General features: G+C 45.2%; 1 protein-coding gene across 1 annotated transcript in view; it reads right to left on the reverse strand.

Annotated features, from left to right (window-relative positions):
- Positions 1-15,518: 15,518 nt before the first annotated feature.
- Positions 15,519-20,689, reverse strand: part of UPK3B (uroplakin 3B) — a 14,060-nt gene continuing 8,889 nt past the window's right edge. The window contains exons 4-7 of the mRNA XM_069089169.1: positions 19,107-19,186; positions 17,987-17,990; positions 17,731-17,877; positions 15,519-15,916 (exon numbers count right to left, since the gene is read on the reverse strand). Coding sequence (XP_068945270.1) covers positions 15,745-15,916; positions 17,731-17,877; positions 17,987-17,990; positions 19,107-19,186 — 403 coding nt within the window. The 3' untranslated portion in view covers positions 15,519-15,744. The remainder of the gene's footprint in view (positions 15,917-17,730; positions 17,878-17,986; positions 17,991-19,106; positions 19,187-20,689) is intronic.

Genomic DNA, 20,689 nt, shown 5'->3' on the forward strand with positions numbered 1-20,689 from the left:
ATATCAATATATAAAAATATCTAAAATATATGCAAGGCAATTTTTGTGGGAGAGTAGGGGACATTAACAGTTGAAGGGAGGTGGAAATCAGGGAAGGTCTTATGTTGGTGGTGGCACCACCAGCTTTGAAGGATTCCAAGAAGGAGAGGTAAGGGAATAAATGTCAGTAATGATAACGCATAGGGGTAGCACATCCTTTCCCTCTCCACTAATGGGCTTTTCTGAACTTGTACCTTTGGTGACTAGGGGAAGCATGGCCTCTCAAAACCAGTGCTATTTTCATACTCTTTGGCTCTTTGACCCCTGGTGCTTAGGGGAAAAATACTTAAAGCTTAAGTTTGACTCATGTCTAGGGTCCTTGAACTCCATGTACAGTATGAATCAGGGATGGGACAGCTATTTATTTCCTCCACACTAAAAATAAATGCTTGTTACACATAAGACCCACAAGTATGTGTCCATAGGAAACTTAACAAATAGCAGCATTAACATAACTACTATTACACTCTGCTGGAAAGTTGGTATTTAAAACATCAAGACATGATCCAGTTTGCAGGACTACTGAACAGGCATTCTACATTTTACCTCGGCCTTGTACTGTCCACACAATTCCCTCCGGGTTCGTGTCTTCTGGAAAACCAGGCCACAAGTTGTGGCTTCCCTGTGTTGCTGGGCCCCTCTCTGACAAGTCCATTAGCCCTGAGCTAGCATCTGTGTTTCCTGGGTGCAATTCCGGTCACCCGGGCATGAAGGAACAGCTGTGAGATGGCCTACCTCTATCAGCTAGGGCGTCTGCAGAGGATTCAGGCCTAAATGTCACAGTGCCTGGCATACAGTGATTGCTTAATTGATGTTTATTCATTGACTTACTGACTGGTTCTGCACACCCATAATGTTCCCTCTCCTCTGGAATCTCTATTCTTCTCTCCTTTCCCTGATGGAGGATGGGATTAAAGTCGGTCTTAACCAGAACATAATCAGAGAAAACACAGACTTTTTTGTCTAATTGCAGAACACCAGAAAACTTAGAAGTTCAAAGTTTTGCAGAGACACAACTGACTGTTTTTTACACAGGAGACAGAACATATATGGAGTTTAGAACACTAGAACCAGAGCTGGAATGGTTCGTCTTACTTCATTTGACAGAAGAGAAAAATGATGCCCAGAGAGGGAAGTGACTTACCCAAGGTCACAGAGCCAAGAAAGGTAGTGCCAGGACTCCACTCCCCACCACCTTCCCATGTCCGCTGTTACCTCTGGCTTCCCTAGCTCTTTGTACCTCTCCCCGGGCATTTATTACCAGCTGCTCTCTGTTGTAGCTATTTATGTGTCTGTCTTATCTCTCCCACTTGTTCCCATGAGAGGTTATAAAGGAGTTTCAGGAGAGTTGAGATAAGTGTGTGACTGAGGGACCAATGACAGGCTAAGAAGAGGAATTCCCAGCTTCTGGGAATATCCTCAGTCTTTGGAAGGCAACCTTGTTCCCCCGTGTTTGCCAAGGGACCTTGGGTGCATCCATCAGCCATGAGCTTCCCAGGTCTGGGAGGTTCCCAGAGCAGGCTGGTGAATGTGGCTTGTCTCATCTTCATGAGCCGGAAGGGCCACTACGCAGGGATGGTAACTGCTGTCCCCTTTCCAGAAGCGATGGAAGTACTAATTATCCCCAGACCAAATCCACTATCCTGCCCTCAGCTCCCCTCTAGATACTTTCTTTCTCTATTAGGATGTAAATTCCTTAGGGACTAGGACACCTTGGTTTTACATTTATAGCCCCAGAACCTAATACAGAGTTGAACACATAGTAAGTACTTAATGACACTTTTTCATTCGTTCATTGATTCATTCCAGAGGTGAGGTTTGAGGAATTTCCCAAGAGAAAAAAAAATCTTCCAGAATGTGGTGATAGATTCCGATGTGGAATGTGCAAGAGAGAAAGGGTCGGAAGTGATTTGATAGCTGCTAAAATGAGAGGTTTAGGCTTCGTGAGCTGGAGGGCTCCCACCTAATAGCTCCATTATACGCAATTCTATAATCTCTCACCTCTTAATAAGACTAGCAGTGATCTTCTGGTCACCCCCAGGCAAGAACAATCATCCCGATTGAAGAAGTGGTAGCATGTGATTGTCATGAGGTACTATTGTGCTATAAGACATGGTGAGGGGGTGGTTTCAGAAAAACATGGCAAGACCTTTATGAATTGATGCGAAATGAAGTGAAAAGAACCAGGCAGTCCCTGTGCACAGTAACAGCAATGTTATAATGATGCACAACCGGGAAAGACTTGGCTTCTCTGATCAATAGAGTGAACCAAGATAATTCCAAGGGACTTGTGATGAAAGAATGCTTTCTGCCTCCAGAGAGAGAATTGATGAACTTGGAGTGCAAATTGAAGCATCATTCTCTCACTTTATTTTTTCTTGCTTTAAAAAAATCATGGCTAAGGTGGAAATACGTTTCACATGATTTCACATGTATAATTGATATTGTTGATTGCCTTCTCAGTAGGCAGGGGAGGGAATGGAAAGGAGGGAGAGAATTTGGGACTCAAAATTCAGAAAGAAAAGAATGTTAAAAATAAATATTAATGAAGGGGCAGCTAGGTGGAGCAGTGAATAGAGAGCACTGGCCCTGGAGTCAGGAGGATCTGAGTTCAAATATGACCTCAGACACTTAACACAAAAACCTAGCCATGTGACCTTGGGCAAGTCACTTAACCCCAACTGCCCTCCCCCAAAAAAACCTAAATAAATATCAATTAAAAATCATTTATTAAAGAGAAAAAAACCAATCATCCCCTTCTCCATCCTTGCTTGGTACTCGTATGCATCTCTTGGGAACACTTATCTTGTATCTTTCAGTGTTAAAGGTATCTACCCATGAGACTCTGTGCACCATGAGGAAGAAACCGTTTTGAAAAACCACGTGGGTAGGGAGTCAGCCCATGCCTATGCCCATGTCAGGTTCATACAAGCTTCAGAGAAGACGGATGGAAAAAACTAAAGGAGGGGTGTTTTAAAAGAGAAGCTGCTTGACCTCAAGGAGGGAGCCTGAGACAATGGCCACTGGGCAGGGGTCCCTGGGCCTTCTTCCCCTCTGGACACTTGGACAAAACAAAGAACCAGGCTACCAATGGTCTGTAAAAAGAAATTCCTTCTTCTCACATTTCTGGGTGTAAAAACAAACAGGGACAAAATGAAATAAATGCATGAGACGTCAAGTCAAGGCCAGAAGAGAGATCAATGCCTAATGCAATCTACCTGAACATCACCTTGCACTGAGGAAGAGATAGTGCCCAGGCTTCTTGAGTTGTCTCCACTGGCTGGATGCTGACTCTTCAGGGGATTGTGCCATTCATGGAGAAAAACCAGGGAGGAAGCCTGAGGAACGTTTCCTAAGTAGGTGGGGAACCGGTCAAGAACCTGATTAATTAAATTGACACTAAACTTGAAGAATAAGACAATAAGAATCGCCACCAGCAAAAGAAGAGCTAGGGTCAAGAGGCTGACCGCTGTCTGAGAAGCAGAGGGAGCTTGGTGGTTACCCCAGAGCACCCTCTGGTGTTGGATGGTGCACATAACAACTAGACGTGAACATTGGCCTGATCACACTTGGATCTTCCTCCTTACTACTACACCTTTCTTTTTGTTTTCTTATTGTTCAGTTGTGTCTGACTCTTCGTGACCTGATTTGGGGTTTCCTTGGCAAACATACTAGACTGGCTGGCCATTTCCTTCTCCAGTTAGATTTACAGATTAGGAAACTGAGGCAACTAGGGTTTAGTGACTTGTCCAGGGTCACAGTAGAGTGCTCATTATTCCCCCCTCCAGTTGGTCATACAGGGCTCTGCCCACAGAAGACACCTAAATGAATTAAGGATGGAGATGAATGACTTCCTAACAATTAGAGCTATCCAGAAGTCGACTGGGCCACCTCAGGGAACAGTGTTTCCCCTCAGTGGTAGTCATGAAGAAGAGGGTAGATGGAATACCATTGAGCTGTAAGAAATGATGAAGGTAAGGCTTTAGAAAGGACCAGTGCCATACCAATCAACCACCAAAACATTATTTTACATAGAAAAAAATATCAATATTCATCTAGAAAAACAAAAAGTCCAGAATTTAAGGGAATCAATGAAAAGAAATGCTAGGGAAGGTGGCCTAGCCATACCAGATCTTAAATTGTATTATAAAGAAGCAATCATCAAAACTACTTGGTACTGGCTAAGAAATAGAGGTATAGAACAGTGGAATAGGTTAGATACACAAGACACAAGTCAATGACTATAGTAATGTACTGTTTGATAAACCCAAATACCCCAGCTGCTGGGATAAGAACTCACTAGTTGATAAAAACTGCTGGGAAAACTGGTAAACAATATGGCAGAAACTGGACATGGACCAACGTCTGACACCATATACCAAAATAAAGTCCAAATGGGTACCTGATTTAGATATAAAGGCTGATGCAAATTAGGGTAGCAAAGAATAGTTTCTCTGTCAGATTTATGGAGAATGGAGAAATTTATGACCAAAAAATATATAGAGAACATTATAAAATGCAAGATAGATAATTTTGATTATGTTAAATTGAAAAGTTTTTGCACAAAGCCAATGCAACTAAAATTAGGAGGAAAGCAGAAAACTGGGAAAGAATTTTCACAACCAATGTCTCTGATAAAGGCCTCATTTCTAAAATATATAGAGAACTGAGTCAAATTTACAAGAATACAAGTCATTCCCCATTTGATAAATGGTCAAAGGATATGAACAGGAAGTTTTCAGAGGAAGAAATTAAAGCTATCAATAGTCATACGAAAAAATGCTCTAAATCACTATTAATTAGAGAGATGCAAATCAAAACAACTCTGAGGTACCACATCACACCTATCAGATTGGCTAACATGACAAAACAGGAAAATGATAAATGTTGGAGATGAGGGAAAGTTGGAACACTAATTCATTGTTGGTGGAGCTGTGAGCTGATCCAATCATTCTGGAGAGCAATTTGGAACTATTCCCCAAGGGTTATAAAAATGTGCATACCCTTTGACCCAGAAATACTGCTTCTAGGGCTGTATCCCAAAGAGATCATAAAAATGGGGAAAGGATCCACATGTACAAAAATACTTATAGCAGCTCTTTTTGTGGTGGCCAAGAACTGGAAATTGAGGGGATGCCCATCAATTGGGGAATGACCGAAAAAGTTGTGGTACATGAATGTAATGGAATACTATTGTGTTATAAGAAATGATGAACAGGCAGACTTCAGAAAAACCTGGAAAGACTTAAATATGAACTGATTCTGAGTGAAGTGAGCAGGAGAACACTGTACATAGTAACAGCCACAGTCTGCAAGGATGGATTTTGATAGACTTAGCCCTTCTTAGCAATGCAAGGACCTAAAACAATTCCAAAGGACTCATGATGAAAAATGCCATCCATATCCAGAGAAAGAACTATGGAGTCAGAATGCAGAGTGAAGCAGACTATTTTTTTTGTATTGTTTTGTTTTTTCTTTCTCTTGGTTTTTCCCATTCATTATAATTCTTCTTTGCAACATGACTAATGTGAAAATGTTTTTAATAGAAATATATGTGTAGATTCCATATCAGACTGCATGCCATCTTGGGGAGAGGGAGAAAATTTAAAACTTATGGAAGTGAATGTTGAAAACTAAAAATAAATAAATTAATAAACTAAAAAGGAAAAAAAAGAAAGAACTGGAAGACTCAGATGGACTTAAGTAGAGTGAAGCAAGCAAGCCACCTAAGAGAAAGAGAATGGACTCAGGGCAGGTTAGGACATCTACTTTTGGGCATGGCCCACGAAGGGATTTGTTTTGTTTGACTATGCACATACATTACAAAGATCTTGTTTTTCTTCTCTCTTTCTCTTTCTTTTTTTAAGGGGGGAGGAAAAGAAAACAGATTTTTAAAAATTTAATAACATAGTAAATGGTTCAGCCAGAAGCAAAAAAAGAAAGAAAAAAAGGTTAGATGATTCCCTTGCGGTATGTTGGATTGTTCAGGTCCAATGTCCACTAAATGGCCCCTGACATCCCTCCCAGTTTGCTCTGAGATTCCATCATTCCACCTGCTCAGCCTTCTCCTAGGAGTAGGAAATTTTCCCTTCTGAATAATCCTCATTGAATCTTAGCCTTATAAAAACTGCAAGAGTGGAAGGGAGAAATGGTGTTTTCACCTGTCTTATTTTATGGTATTGCAGAATTTAGAATCAGAAGCCAGCTAGTTTAATACCCTCACTTTAAAGAGAAGAAAACAAGAGGTTTAATGACTTACTTAAGGTCACACAGCTAGTAGATGACCTTTATAGGGATTCAAACTCATGTCCAAATTAACTTTAGTGACCGAGTTAACTTTAGTGACTGGACAGAAAGAACAAATTCATTGACGAGTAAACTCTCAGATGGATTTAGGTCTCGCCAAACATCCCAATCTTTGTCCAGGGTCATAGTGTGAGAATTGCTTGTGATAAGCTTGATGATAAATATGGTGCTTTAACATTTACAAAATGCTCTATTTATGTTATTTCATTTTATCTTCAGAATGACTTTGGGAGGTTGGTACTATTTGTTTTTGTTGAGTCATTTCAATCAGGTCCAACTCTCTGCAACCCCATTTAAGGTTTTCTTGGCAGAGATACCTGAGCAGTTTGCCATTGCCTTCTCCAGCTCATTTGACCGATAAGGAAACTGAGGCAAACAGGGTTAGGTGACTTGCTCAGGGTCACACAGCTAGTAAGTGTCTGAGGTCAGATTTGAACTCAGGACGATGAGTCTTGCTGACTCCAGGCCCTGTATTCTATCCATCACACCACCTACCTGGCCACTGATATTGTTATTATTCCCTTTTTACAGATTAGGAAACTGAGGCTAAGAGAACTTGCCTTGCGTCAAACAGCTAGTAAGTGTCTGAAGCTGTGTTCAAACTCAGGTCCACCCATCCTCTACCTCCTGTGCCACATACACTTATGTGTTCACGGACTTGGAGCCACAACAGTTTGTAGAAAGATAAGAGGCTATTGGAGGGTAGTTGGTATTTTACATTCTTCCTTCTTTAGCATGATTTCATCTTGGCCTTTCCAAGTATTGATGTCATCCAAAAGCTGGACAGTTTTCAGAAGCTCGGAGGATTCCAACATATCAATTCCCCAGAGTTTGCTTAGCTGCTCCCCTGTTACTGGGCATCAGGGCGTTACATTGCCTGTTGAGAGTCAATGTAGCGTAGCTAAAAATATGGTGGACCCCACTAAGATATCAGGGGCCAAGCAGCTCTGCCACATGTTGTCTGAAGTGACTTAAGATGGGTCACTTCACCTAGGTCTTGGTTTCTTTATCTGTAAAATAAATATAATGCCTGGGTAACAGGATTGGTTGAGCAAATTAATCTAATCACCCCACCCCCACTTAAAATCAGTGACAAATTGTGTTTTATATATATATACAATATTATATATATGTGAAACAATATAATATATACAATGTTATATATATATATATATATATAATACAATACCAAGTGAGAATACATTAAAATTGTTCACTTCATGTGAACGAGGTTTGGACACGTCCATTGAATTAATTAGATTGTGGCTTCAGACCAAGTGAGGAAAGTCCTCCATTGACTTAGATGCCTTTGAAAGCCATTGGAAACTGCTCCCTCCAAAGCTGCCAGTGGCCTCTTAATCACCAAATTTTTTCTCAATCCTCATCCTTCTTGACCTCTCTGCTACCTTTGTCAAGATTCCCCTCTTCTTGGACCTCTCTCCTCTCTAGATTTCCATGACAGTGCCCACCCTCCACCCCACCCTCATAATGAGTCACAAAGATCATGGGGTTGGGTGAGAATAAGCCCCATTAGATTTTTGTTCACACTCTATTGATGTTCTCTTTTTTTCCCTCCTTGTTACTTCCTGATTAGTCCTTACCCCTACCCCATGGAACCCTCCCTGACAACAAATAAATTCAGTCAAGCAAAGTGAATGAACACATGACCCACATCTTTCAAAATGTATGACTCATCCCACACCTCTAGGCTACCACATCTTTTCCAGGAGGGGTGAGGAATTCTTGGCCATCAATCCTCTGAAGTCGTAATTGGTCACTGAATCAATCAGAGTTCTCATGTCTTTCAATACCATCTTCCTGGTCACTATTTGAATTTTATAGCATTTGATCTTCACAACAACTGTGAGAATTGGGTGCTCTTATTATCCCCCATTTTGCAGTTGAAGAAATTGAGAATCGGAGAGGTTAAAGGACTTGCCCAGGGTCATAGAAAATATCTGAGGCTAGATGTGAACTCAGGACTACCTGATTCCAAGTCCAGAGCTTTACCCACTAGGCCACTTAGGGACCTCATTATGGACATTGTTCTAGTTTTTCTTTGATCTCTATCAGTCCATACAAATCCTCCCAAGTTTCTTTGAATTTTTTCTATTCATATTTCTTAGAGTGCAATAATACCTGATTACATTTATAGGCCACAATTTGTTCAGCCATTCCCGAATAGATGGGAATCTACTTTCTTTCCAGTTCTTGCTATTACAAAAAAATGCTGTTGTAAATATGTGTGTTTGTATGTATATAAATGAATGCATATATGCAGAGATCTGCATGTGTGTATATGTACATATATGCATTTGAATTTTTAACACCTTTCCCTCCCTCTTTGACTTCCCTGGGACATATACTTATTAGAGGCATCACTGAGTTGAAAACATTACCTTTTCGTTACTTTTTTCCTGTAATTCCAAATTGTTTTCCAGAACAGTTGAACCCGTTCATAGTTTTACTACAGTACACTGGTGTCCCTGTCTTTCCACAGCCCCTCCAGCATTTACCAACGCCATCTGTTTGCCTGTTGGCCAGTTTGATTATGTGAATTGTTTTAATTTGCATATCTATTAGATATGATGATTTGGAGCATTCATTCTTCTTGTTGATCACTTACCCTTTTTCTTTTGAAAATTACCGTTCATATTATTTTGACCATTTATCTATTGGTTAAGGATTCAACAAATAGCTGGCAATCTGGGTCATCTCAGTTAGGAGGAAGAAGGAGGAGGAGGAGGAGGAAAAGCAGGAGGAAGAGGAGGAGGAGGAGGAGGAAAGGGGAGGAGGAAGGGGAAGGAGAAGAAGAAGAGATGAGAAGATAAAGTAGGAGGAGAGAAATGATAATGGTTAAATGTGTAGTCACTCAACTGGACAAGAGAAATGCTTTCCAGGGCAGATGTGTAACTAGGGTGAAGTGTCTGGGACTTTGTCCTAACCACAGACATCAGACATACATATATGACATACTATAGAGTATTCCTAATGACAGTTGTGCTGAACCATCCCCCCTCCCCGTTTTATGGTGCCACACCCAGATATGCTTTAGACAAGGAGTCATCTCATGCCCATCCAACGTCAGGGTGTGTATATGCCCATGCTGAAGATCAAGGGCAGGGGCCTGCTGAGAGGGGAGGTAGGGAAATGAACAGAGCAGAAAAGTGTGAATGAACGGTGTCTTCCCAAGGAGGCAGAAGGAGACGATGATTCAGAGGATGTTTGAGGTGGATGAGGCTTGAGAGCACTTAATCTAAAAACTTCCTTCTTTTGGAGATGAGAAAACTGAAAGCCAGGCAGGAGAAATGACTGAGGTCGGAGCAAGTTAGTGAGGAAAAAACGGGACAAAACCTCAATTTTCTGCCTCCCAGGGAAAGGGCGTTTCTACTATATGGTACAAGTCATAGAATCTTAGAGTTCAAAGGTAGCTCTGAGGCCATCAAGGTGACTTTGAGCAGGAGTCCACCTTTATAGATGGAGTCCACCATGGCAGGCCATCTCTTTGGGCAGCCCCTCCCACTTTGGAGATGCTTTGGGATGGGAGGCAGTGCATTCCAGGCATGAGGGGTGCATACCCCAAATACAGAAGGACAAAAAGCAGGATAAGATCTCAGAACAACTAGTGGTTCGTTTTGGTGAGAACACAAGGGAATCATTGTGAAAGAGGTCTTGGTAGATTGACATCAGTCAATTGGCAATCACTTACCATGGACCAGACCATGTGCTGAGTATTTGGAATACAAAGAAAGCCCAAAACAGTCCCTGCCCACAAGGAGCTTATGTTCTAATGGGGGACAGAACATATAAGTAGCTAAGTACATGCACAATACATGCAGAGTAGATGGGAGGCAATCTCAGAAGAGAACACACCAGCAGTTAAGGGGACTGGGAAAGGCCTCTTGAAGAAAGAGGGACTTGAATCTTGAAAGAATTCAGAAGCTAAGAGGCAGAGGTGAAGGGGAGAAGATGAAGCCTTTGAACACCCTCCCTTCTTCCCCCAAACAAAAAGTTTTTATCCTACAGGCAATGGGAAATCAGATGATAATACCTAGGATTTATATGGGACCACAACAACCTTGTGAATTAGGGTTATCCCACAGAAGGTGGGGTACAAATCCCAGCTGACCTTCTCATTAGGTGGTTTACTTTGGCACTAGCATGAGGATAGACTGGTGGGAGGCAGGGTTGCCCAATGGAAAGAGTACAGACTCTCAAGTCAGAAGACACAGGTTCAACTCCCATCCTTGAAGAGCATTAAATCATATAACACAGACTCAGTTTCCTCAGTTGTAAGATGGAGGGTTAGACTCCCAGCTTCTAGGAAGAGGAATGATGAGGCAGAGACCCATCAGGCAGCTACTTCAGTAATGCACGTGAGAATCCCAGAATCTGCACCTTGGAAGGGACCAAGTGACCAGATAGTCCAACCCACACATGGAAGGAATTCTGGGACTGCTCACCCAGCCTCCTCCTCCAGGCAGCTCCTCCCACTTGTGAAGAGCTCTCATCGTCCGGCCTCTGATGGCCTCTTTGCCTCTTCCACTCATTGTTCCTGGCTCTAGACAGAAAAGCCTAGTGTTTCTTCTGCCCAACAGCCCCTCAGAGACTGAAGGGCAGCCCCCTAAGAGAGGACGAGGCCTCGAATCTTGGCAGTGGCTGTGTGAACGGTCACTAGAAGAGTCTGAGAGGTCCCACAGCTAAATCTAGCCTCAGTTCCTCTCTACCCCTAGGACCATGGGAAAGTCACATGTCTTCTCTGAGACTCAGTTTCCTCATCTGTTAAATGGAGGGGCTGAGCTAGAGGATAATAATACCTAGGATTTCTATGGGACCACAACAACCTTGTGAAGTAGGGTTAATTATTTCCTCCTTATTCCCTAGGGTTAGTATTATTGTTCCCATTTTAGAGATGAGGAAACTGAAATTCAAAATGGTTAATTAACACAGCTATTAAGTGTTTGAGGCAAGCCCTTAATTCAGGGCTTCCTGGCTCCAAATAAAGTGCTCTGTTCACTCTAACATCCCTTCCATCTGTCCATCTGGGAGTGGAGATGGCAAGAGTGTCAGAGGTAGAGTCAGCAGAAACTGGCTAACAGGATTGACCAACAGACTTGGCCAGAGAAGGCCAAGGAGAGACCTCTGGGATCTGGAGCTAGGTGACTGACATCCTCTATAGATGCAGGGAAGTTGGAAGGAAGAGAGGTCTGGAGGGGGAATGACCTCACTTGGAGACATGCTCCATTTCTGGTCCAGTACCTAGGTGGGGCTGGGTTCTCTGCTGCTGATTCACTCCTGAGGAGGGCACAGGGTGGGGATTGGGGGAGGGTGGATACTGGGTGAAGGCTGTGGTCCTACTGCTGCAGGGGAAAGAGGAGGGCCCCAGCTTTGGACCCTGGGGGGAAGCAGCAGAAATGAGAATTATCCAAATGTACATCAAAGTCAACATCTGTAGCGCCTCAGGGCCCACGGTGTAAGGGAAGGCTGGCCAAGGCTCCTGATGGGAGGGGGCTCCTGGGAGGGACAGAGGCCTTATCGAGGGTGGGGTGCACAGATGAATCAGCAGGTGGGGGGGACTTGACACCCTCAGCATCAGCTTGGTTCAGGTGGCTGGGGCTGGGAGGGGGGTGAGGAAAGGAGGAGCTGATCCCCAGCCTCCAGGCCTGACTCCTGGGCATGGGCCTCACAAGCAAGCTTCCCTTTCTGGCCCCCTGGCTCCAGCTGGGAAGCCTGAGGAGATCCCCTTCCCTGATCTTTTTTAATCTGAGGGAAACCCAACTAGGGCAGGGTGAGATGCTGTGACTTGGAGGAGACCAGCAGTAAATGTTACCTCTTCACCCAGAACAACAAAAAAAAGGTCATTGACTTATCTTTACTGGACGCATGATTTCATTGACATAGGGCACTCCCATTAGGGAAACTCCCTCTACCAATGCAGATCAGCAACGTCCTGTGATTTTTAGTCTAAGGGTGTTGGCTAGAGCATTACAGGTATAGTGTAACAGAGGACATCTGAGAGAAAGCGAATGGAGGCAGAACCAAAAGGAATATTGTTATCAGAGTACACTTGGACAGGAAGAAGAACTAAATGAAGAGTCGGGGAAGGAAGGAAGGAAGGAAGGAAGGAAGGAAGGAAGGAAGGAAGGAAGGAAGGAAGGAAGGAAGGAAGGAAGGAAGGAAGGAAGGAAGGAAGGAAAGAAGGAAGGAAGGAAGGATAAGGAGGAAGAAAGGAAGGGAGGAAAGGAGGGAGGAAGGAAGGGAGGAAGGAAGGAAGGAAGGAAGGAAGGAAGGAAGGAAGGAAGGAAGGAAGGAGGGAAAGAAGGAAGGAAGGAAAGAAGGAAGGATAAGGAGGAAGAAAGGGAGGGAGGAAAGGAGGGAGGAAGGAAGGAAGCAAGGAAGCTAGGAAGGAAAGGAGGGAGGAAGGAAGCAAGGAAGCTAGGAAGGAAGGAAGGAAAGGAGGGAGGAAGGTGGGAAAGAAGGAAATACACATTTATTCAGTGCCTACTGAATAAATATAGAACATATAGAAACATAACAAAAATGAGAGAAATTTAGGGTGAGGGGGAAAGACCTCAGTAAAGAATGAATGAACAACAAATGAATGAATGAATGAACCTAGCACCGTACACAAATCTTGTGCTGCCAGGTAGGAGAGCTGGGTGGGGAGGGGCTGGCTCCCTAGAGGTCAGGCCAGTGGGGAGCAGTGGCAAAATGACTGCATTTGGAGTCAAAGTATCTGGATTAAAATCTTGGTTCTGCTTTTTACTACCTGTGTTACCTTGGGCAAGTCATAAGCTCTTTGGGTCTCAGTTTCCTTGACAATAAATCTAAAGGGTTGGACCAGAAGGTCCCCTCCAGCTCTAAGAGGCCAACCTATGACATCATTAGGCACTGCCTCCTCTGGCCCCAGGGGGTTCCCTTGGCACTGTCTGGTCCAGGAAGGAGAGGAAGCTTTGATGTTCTCCAGGATATTGAGTCCAAGAGGGGCTTGGGAGTGGGGAGAGGTCAATGTTCTGAGGCCTGAGGTCCCAAGTCCTGAGGGTCTCCAGTGGGAATATAACCAGGGTGGGACAGCCAGGGACTTTTCCCAGGCACAGCCCATGTGAGGGGTTTCAGGCCAAAGACAGAGAACGTATGGGGGCAGAGGAGAGAGAGTTCATTGTCCTTGGGACAGGAATGTGCCTGCTCCCAGACCCACCTGCTTGCCCCAGCTTAGGAGGAAGATGGGCAGCTTTAGGGGAGGTCAGCACAGCCCAGCAGTGAGGGTCAGATGAAGGGAGCCCTGAAACCCTCACCTTTATCTCTGCCCCTCCCAGGTAGCATAACTGAGAATGAGAATGGGGGGAAATGAAATGAATGACCAGCATCCCAGGGAAGTGTCTGGATTTTTCTTTTAAATAACATGTAGCCTCAGGGACATTTCCTCCCTTTCCTTCCTTCTGTAGGAAGTTACTGGGCTTCCTTACCTAAGTAAGGTTCAAGCCCTTCACCAGCTGATTACAACTATGTGACCTTAGGCAGGTCACTTAATTCTCTAAACTCAGTTTCCTCTTCTACCAACGGTGTGGCCTGCTTTCACCTCTGTCTTGCACAATGCCTGACCCCACATACCGTGTTTCCCCAATAATAAGACACTGTCTTATTAATTTTTTTGGACAGAAAAATACCAGAGGGCTTATTTTAATGAACATTGACAGCAATTTTAATAAACAGGTAAATGTGAACAAAAAAAATGTACCTTTATTCAATAAGCAAATCACTGGGGAAGAACAGGATGATGCGCTCACTGCTGCAGCTCTGATTGGATGCAGCTCGGAGCGTGGCGTGCGTTTCAACGGGGGGGGGGAGGTGCATACAGAGGGTACCGTAATGTAGCGTGTAGTGTAGGGGATCACCTTCACTACAGTAGCAATCTCAATAGGGCTTATTTTCAGGGGAGGGCTTATTTTAGAGGAATCTTACACAGTAAGGGGAGGGCTTATTTTCGGGATAGGTCTTATTATCGGGGAAACACGGTAGGTGTTTAATGGTGAGTAATTGTTTGATCAAATGAAGCAATAAAACCCATGATCTCTTGATACTATAAAAAGAGTCTTGAGACCGTTGAGTCAGAGGACCTGGGTTTGAATCTCCCCTTTGATGCTTACTATCTATGCAACCTTGGGCAAGCCCTCCTGGCCTCAGTTGCCATCTGTAAAATGAAGGGCTGGCCCAGAAGGCTTCTGAGGTCCCCTCCAGCTCCAAATCTAGGACCCTCTGATGCTCCCTACCTCCCCTTGATCCCCTCCTGCCCCTCTTTTCTCTTCCTCTCTGCCTCTCTCCTTCCCAGGTGTGAAGGGGGCATGAGTCAGGCTGCAGAAGGAAGGGCAGCAGGCCAGGCCTCTTTCCCGGAGGGGGCTAATTGTACGCTTCAGCAGCTCCTCTTTTAGAACCTGAACAGCTTAAAGCGAAAGACACCTGCCAAAGGGCGGGGAAGGGAGGGCGTCAGAGCCTGAACTCCTTCCTCAAACATGGGCCAGCCCAGACAAAACTCCCGGCATCTAGTTACTGTGTGAGGCCGATGCCCCCTTCACACCCTGGGCAGGCCTGAACCAAACTCCCACCGCCCAGGAGGTCTGCCCCACTGATGACTCCTCTCCCCTTCTAGTCCCTCTTGAGAATCCTCTTCATACTAAGACTTACCTGTTTACCTTTCCCGATAAGTGATGGTATTTGCAGTGGCCAGGCTGGAAAGGACAGTAAGTGCCCCAAAGGAGATCTAAGAGTGAAGCTTCAGCACAGTGGGAGGAGATATTCGGGGATGGAGCAGGGCTCTTCCTTCCCCCACCCTTCAGAATCACACCATGAGGCCTCTCCCACCTCCCTTCTAGGAGATCCCCCTGATCCAGATCCTCAGTTTCAGGCAGATAATGAGAAGCAGAATGTGCAGGTCAGTGGTTGTGGTGGTAAGAGGGTGGGAAGATGGGGGCCCAGTCTGGGAAGGGACTGCCCGGGACAGGGGAAGAAGCAGCCCTGACCTTCTCTGGGTCCTTCTTTATCTTTTATTTATTTATTTGTTTGTTTGGTTGTTTATTTGGTTGTTCATTCATTCGTTCATTTATCTATCCATTCATTCATTTATTTATTCATTCGTTCGTTTATCTATCTATTCATTTATTTATTTGTTTGTGTATTTATTTATTTTTTGCTTTTTGGAGGGGGAAGGTAGGGCAATTGGGGTTAAGTGACTTGCCCAAGGTCACACGGCTAGTAAGTGTTAAGTGTCTGACATCAGATTTGAACTCAGGTCCTCCTGACTCCAGGGCTGGTGCTCTATTCACTGCTCCACCTGGGTCCTTCTTTAATTCATGCCAAAATGCACAGGGGAGGGCTGAGGGTGACTCAGCACAGAGGTGAGATTTAGACCATGGGTCCTGGGCACGGGCTAGGCAGAAGGTGGGGGCCCCTGCCCACAGGCAGTGTGTCTGCCTCACTGGGGGGGATGTGGTGGGTCATGTAGCGCTTCCCAATGAAGGAGCCGACGTGCAGGTGCTCAGGTGGGGCTGGTTCCTCGGGCCACCAGAGGCTGGAGCTAAGGAGAAAGCAGATGACAAGATCTGATAAACACTTGCACTGCTGTGCTTAGGGAACAAGATGCAGCCCCTGCCCTCATGGAGCTTCTAGTCTAGTGGGGAGATAAGTCCCAAATGTTGAAAACCATATGGATTTGGCGTCTGAGGCTTCGAAGTTCCTTCCAGCTGGAGATCTATGACCCTCTGTCACCTCCCCTCCAATGGTCTCACTCTCAACCCCAGGACTCAGTGGCCTCGAAGGTCCCACCCAGCTCAGGACTACTATACAAAGTCACTTTGACCTCTCTGGGCCTCAGTTTCCTCTCCTATAAAATGAAAGGGTTAAATCAGATGGCCTCAGGGGTCTCTTCTGGGTAAGGACCGAGGACCCTCTGGATCTTCCTCCATAACAGTGTCATTATGAGGTCTGCAGGACATGGGGAAGCTTCCCAAGCAAGGTCAGATTTGAATTGGGCTGTAAAGAATGGGTAGGAATTCAGTAAGTGAAGAAAGGGTGGGATGATGTTTGGTCATAGGGAACTGCATGGACAAAGACCTGGGAGAGGGAGAATGTGGAATGAATGTGTGGGAAAGTGTATCAACAACTCAATTAACAAGAATGTTTCAAATGCCTCCTGGGAACTTTATACCAGACACTGGGCTAGGACACAAGTACAGAGTGAAACAATTCCTACTCACAATCAGGAAATGTCCTTGAAGGGGGGTAGGGGGAAGGCATTAATTTTAAAATGGAAAATAAAAATAGCAAAATATTAAAACATAAAGCAGAATTGGGAGATAGAGTTGGGGCTCTCCAGCATAATGCCTACCACAGGATGGGGCAGGACCAAACCTGTGGTTTCACCTGAATAGGAACTCCCAGCAAGGAAATTCCTTCCACCAGGGCAGATTTTGCCTTAGAATTTTAGAGTTGGGTGGGGCACTAAAAGGTTAAAGGTCATCCTTCCAATGTGTGTCCGAGGAGGACTCAAAGCCAGTTTACTCCTGAATTCAAGGCCAACTCTCTAGCAAACATGCCTTTTGCCTTTTGTCTATGATCTGATGCCCCCTGAAGCTTCCCTTGTTGGACCATTCACAAGAGAAAATTAAGGTTGGCATTGCCCCCTGGTGGCCAATCCTGAGCTCTGCAGCCTGTTTGCAGGTGGAGTCCTGCCCTGGGGGTCCGAGGATGCCTGGCCTTCCAGGACTACTCTCCATCTCAGAGTGGGCTCCTCTCTCGGTCCCCCTCCAGCATATCTGAATGCGCCAGATGGATTGTGAAGAACTCGCCAAGAAGTTGCTAGAATTAATGGGAAATCGGCTTCCCTTTCTGTGCCCTCTGAGCCCCCACAACCCCAATCTCCACCTCAGGGAGCCCAACAGCCTCCCCAGCTGCCCTCCCTGGGGCGGAAAACCTGATGACCTCTTTTCCCTTAGGAGTACAGGATGGAACGTGGGACCTACAGAAGGCAGGGAGCACTTTAGGAACCTGGAAAGGAGAATGCTGAATCTAGAGGGGTCCAAATGCTTCTGCTACGCTGATAGGGCTCTGAGTTCAAATCCTACCTCTAACACTACCTTGGGTGTGCCCTTGGGCAAATCACATCATCTCCCCTGGCCTCAGTTTCCTCATCTGTCAGATTGCTTCTGAGGTCCCTTCCAGCTCCCTGTTTCTATGGTACTTAGTAACTGGCAAATTACTCAGCCTTCCTGGGTCTCAGTTTCCTTATCTGTAACACGAGGAAAGGTCTCTGAGGCCCTTTTCTGCTCTAAATTCTCAGCCCACCCAGACTAGGGGATGAGGCCAGCCCCAGCCCAGGGCTTCAGGACTCACAACTGGACAGTGGAGGTGATGAAGAAAGCAAGCACCAGGAGGCCAGCGAGGGTGGACAGGACAGAGGTGATGACGATCATGCAGCCGCTTCTCCTGCCGGGCCACGTGTCAATGCTTTGGGGTTCCTTCCCTGGAGTGACAGAAGCACTGAGTGCCCCGCTGACAGGCAGTCCAGCCGGGCTGACGAGGGTGGGAGAATTGGGGGGTCAGGGGCCCTGGGATGGGCCAAGGACAAGACGCCTTCTGGAAGGAAGGCCCTTCTCTTCCCACCCGCCAGCTCTGGGGCGATTCTGAGCCCCAGCTAGGCCAGGAAGGCTAGGCCAGAGCTGAAGACAGGCTAGAGCCCAGGCTCCATTATGAATCGGTGGTGTGACCTCAGTCAGGGTATTGAGCTCAGCTCAGCTTCATTCACTTTCACTCCACTCCACTTAATGAGTATTTAAGCCCCTACAATGTTCCAGGTACTGAACTAAAAGCTGGGGGCACAAAGATAAAAATGAAGCAAGCCCTGCCTTCAAGGAGCTTAGGTTCCAGTGTAAAGGCAGGAGTGCCAATGGACTCTGTTCTATGGATCTCCTCTGCCTAGGCCGCATGTAGTAAACATTGGTGAAATGAACAAATAGACTTCACTCCTCCTTTTCCTCGTCTCTCCCATACATGTGAGAATCCAGTGAATGCTCCAGAAAAAAATGACATGGAGAGGAGGAGAAAGAAACAGGGAAACTTGCCTTGGATGAGCCTGGGGTAGAGCGCCTTGCAGGGATTCTGGAGCCAGGCATTAAGAGGGCTACAGCGCAGCTTTCTCTCTACCAGCTTAGCTGGGCATATTCCCCCAGTTACAGAGAGAGGCACATTGTGTCATCTAAACGTTGCGTGTCCTTCAGAGTCTAACAGAGGACTCTGCATTATCAGTGTTGAATGAATGAATGAAGTAAGAGGGGCATGGAGAGGATGACGCCGTGTACCAGTAGGGGCACAGAGGAGGAAGGCAGGACTGGGGCTGTAATTCCATTTCTGATGTTTATGACCTATGTGGTCATGGGCAAGTCATCCAATGAGCCTCAGTTTCCTCATCTGTAAAGTGGAAAGGTTGGACTAGATATCCCTGGAGGTCCCTTCCAGCTCTAGAATTATAAGTTGGGCTTTGAAGGAGGGTCAGACTGCACCTGGTACAGCGGGGAGAGGACATTGCAGGTGGAGGGACAGAAAAAACAAGAGTGTTCCCAAGACACCCACTAATATTGCAGGGAAGGGGACCTGAGTCCCCAGGTCACAGACAGGTGACTGACTGCCCGGCTGATGTTTGTGTGACCAAGCAAACTGAGTGAAGATGGGGTCTTTTCTTCTTTCAGAGGGAAGATATGTCTGGATCCTACCTTGGTTGAGAGTGATTGGGTTGGACCACTGAGTCTCGGCCTTGGGTTGACTGTTGTTGTCCATCACAAGAAACTTCACACTGGGGAGGAATTGAGACAGTCAGTGAAGGAGAATAAGAGATTCTGAGGCTGCTGGGGCCCTCAGAGGGCAGACTCCCTGGAAGCCCAGTCATAAAGCAGTTGAACAGATTCCATCTTGGATCATTGGGATTGTACTTTAACTTCTTGGGGTATGCATAGCTTCTCTCTCCAACAAGGAGAGCCTTAGTCTCTCCTCCTTCAGGAGGTCTTCCTTGATTGCCTCAGATCACACTGATCTCCTCTTCTTCAGAACCCATAGGATACCTATTGTCTGTCACTGATAGCTCAGTCTGCCTGGGCTTATATTCTAATTGTTCAACTACAAGCCTCCTGAGGGCAGGAGCGATGCCAGAGGATCCTAGATTTGGGGCTGGAGAAGTCTCACTATCTAGTACAATTCTTTCATTTTACAGATAAGGAAACTGAGACCCATCAGTCAAATGATTTCATAACTTTACAGTGGGGTTTGGTCATAGGCTCATAGACACGAAGCTGGAAGGGTCTTAGAGACCATGAGTCCAACCCCCACATTTTGCAGATAAGGAAATGGAGGCCTAGAGATGGCAGGTGATGTTAGTATTAGAACTTGAACTCACGGCCTCAGACTCCAAGTTCAGCAGCTCCCACAGCACCGTGTTGGCCATGTTCTCTTCTCTTGCTTTTCTTCCCTTCTGTCCACTGGCCCCTGCCCCCCAACTCGCCCATATGCACCCACTGGTTTGAGCACAGAGCTCAACACACAGGAAGCTGAGTACAAAGTCATGGCTTGCAACTTGAACCAGTAAGAACCGGAAATTGAGGGGATACCCATCAACTGGGGAATGCCTGAGCTAGTTGTGGTGTATTGTGATGGAATATTATTGTGCTGTAAGATGGTTATATAGCAGGATGATTTCAGAAAAGCCTGGAAAGATTTACATGAACTGATCCAGAGTGAAGCGAGCAGAACCAGGAGAACATTGTACACAGTAACAGCAACACTGTATCATGATCAACTGTGAATGACTTGACTGTTCTCAGCAATGCAATGATCCAAGACAATCCCCAAGGATTCATGATAGAAAATGCTCTCCAGCTTCAGAAAGCAGCTTGAAGCATATGCTTTTTCATTTTCTTTCCTTCTTTTTTTTTTGTTTCTTCCACAAAATGACTAATATGGAAATAGGTTTTGCATGATTGTGCACACATAACCTATGTCAGATTGCTTATCATTTCAGGGAGGGGGAAGGAGAGAGAGGGAAGGATAGAATTTGGAACTCAAAATTTTTAAAAAAAAACAAACTAATATTACAAATTGTTTTTACATGTAATTGGGGAAAAACAAAATATTATTTTAAAAAATTATATATAGGCTCACACAAAAAAAGAAACATGAGCCAGCCTCCTCCTAACTTTGCACACAGGATCCCAGGTCTAGAGAGAGATAGGCCTTAGAGATCTAGTTCAATCTAAGCATTGCATTCAATTTTTTAAAGTTAATCTTTATTGATGACTTAGTTTTT

Source organism: Petaurus breviceps, unplaced genomic scaffold (assembly GCF_028583685.1).
Source record: "Petaurus breviceps papuanus isolate PSGF00001 unplaced genomic scaffold, PetGlider_PUasm1.0 186, whole genome shotgun sequence".
Lineage (NCBI taxonomy): Eukaryota > Metazoa > Chordata > Mammalia > Diprotodontia > Petauridae > Petaurus > Petaurus breviceps.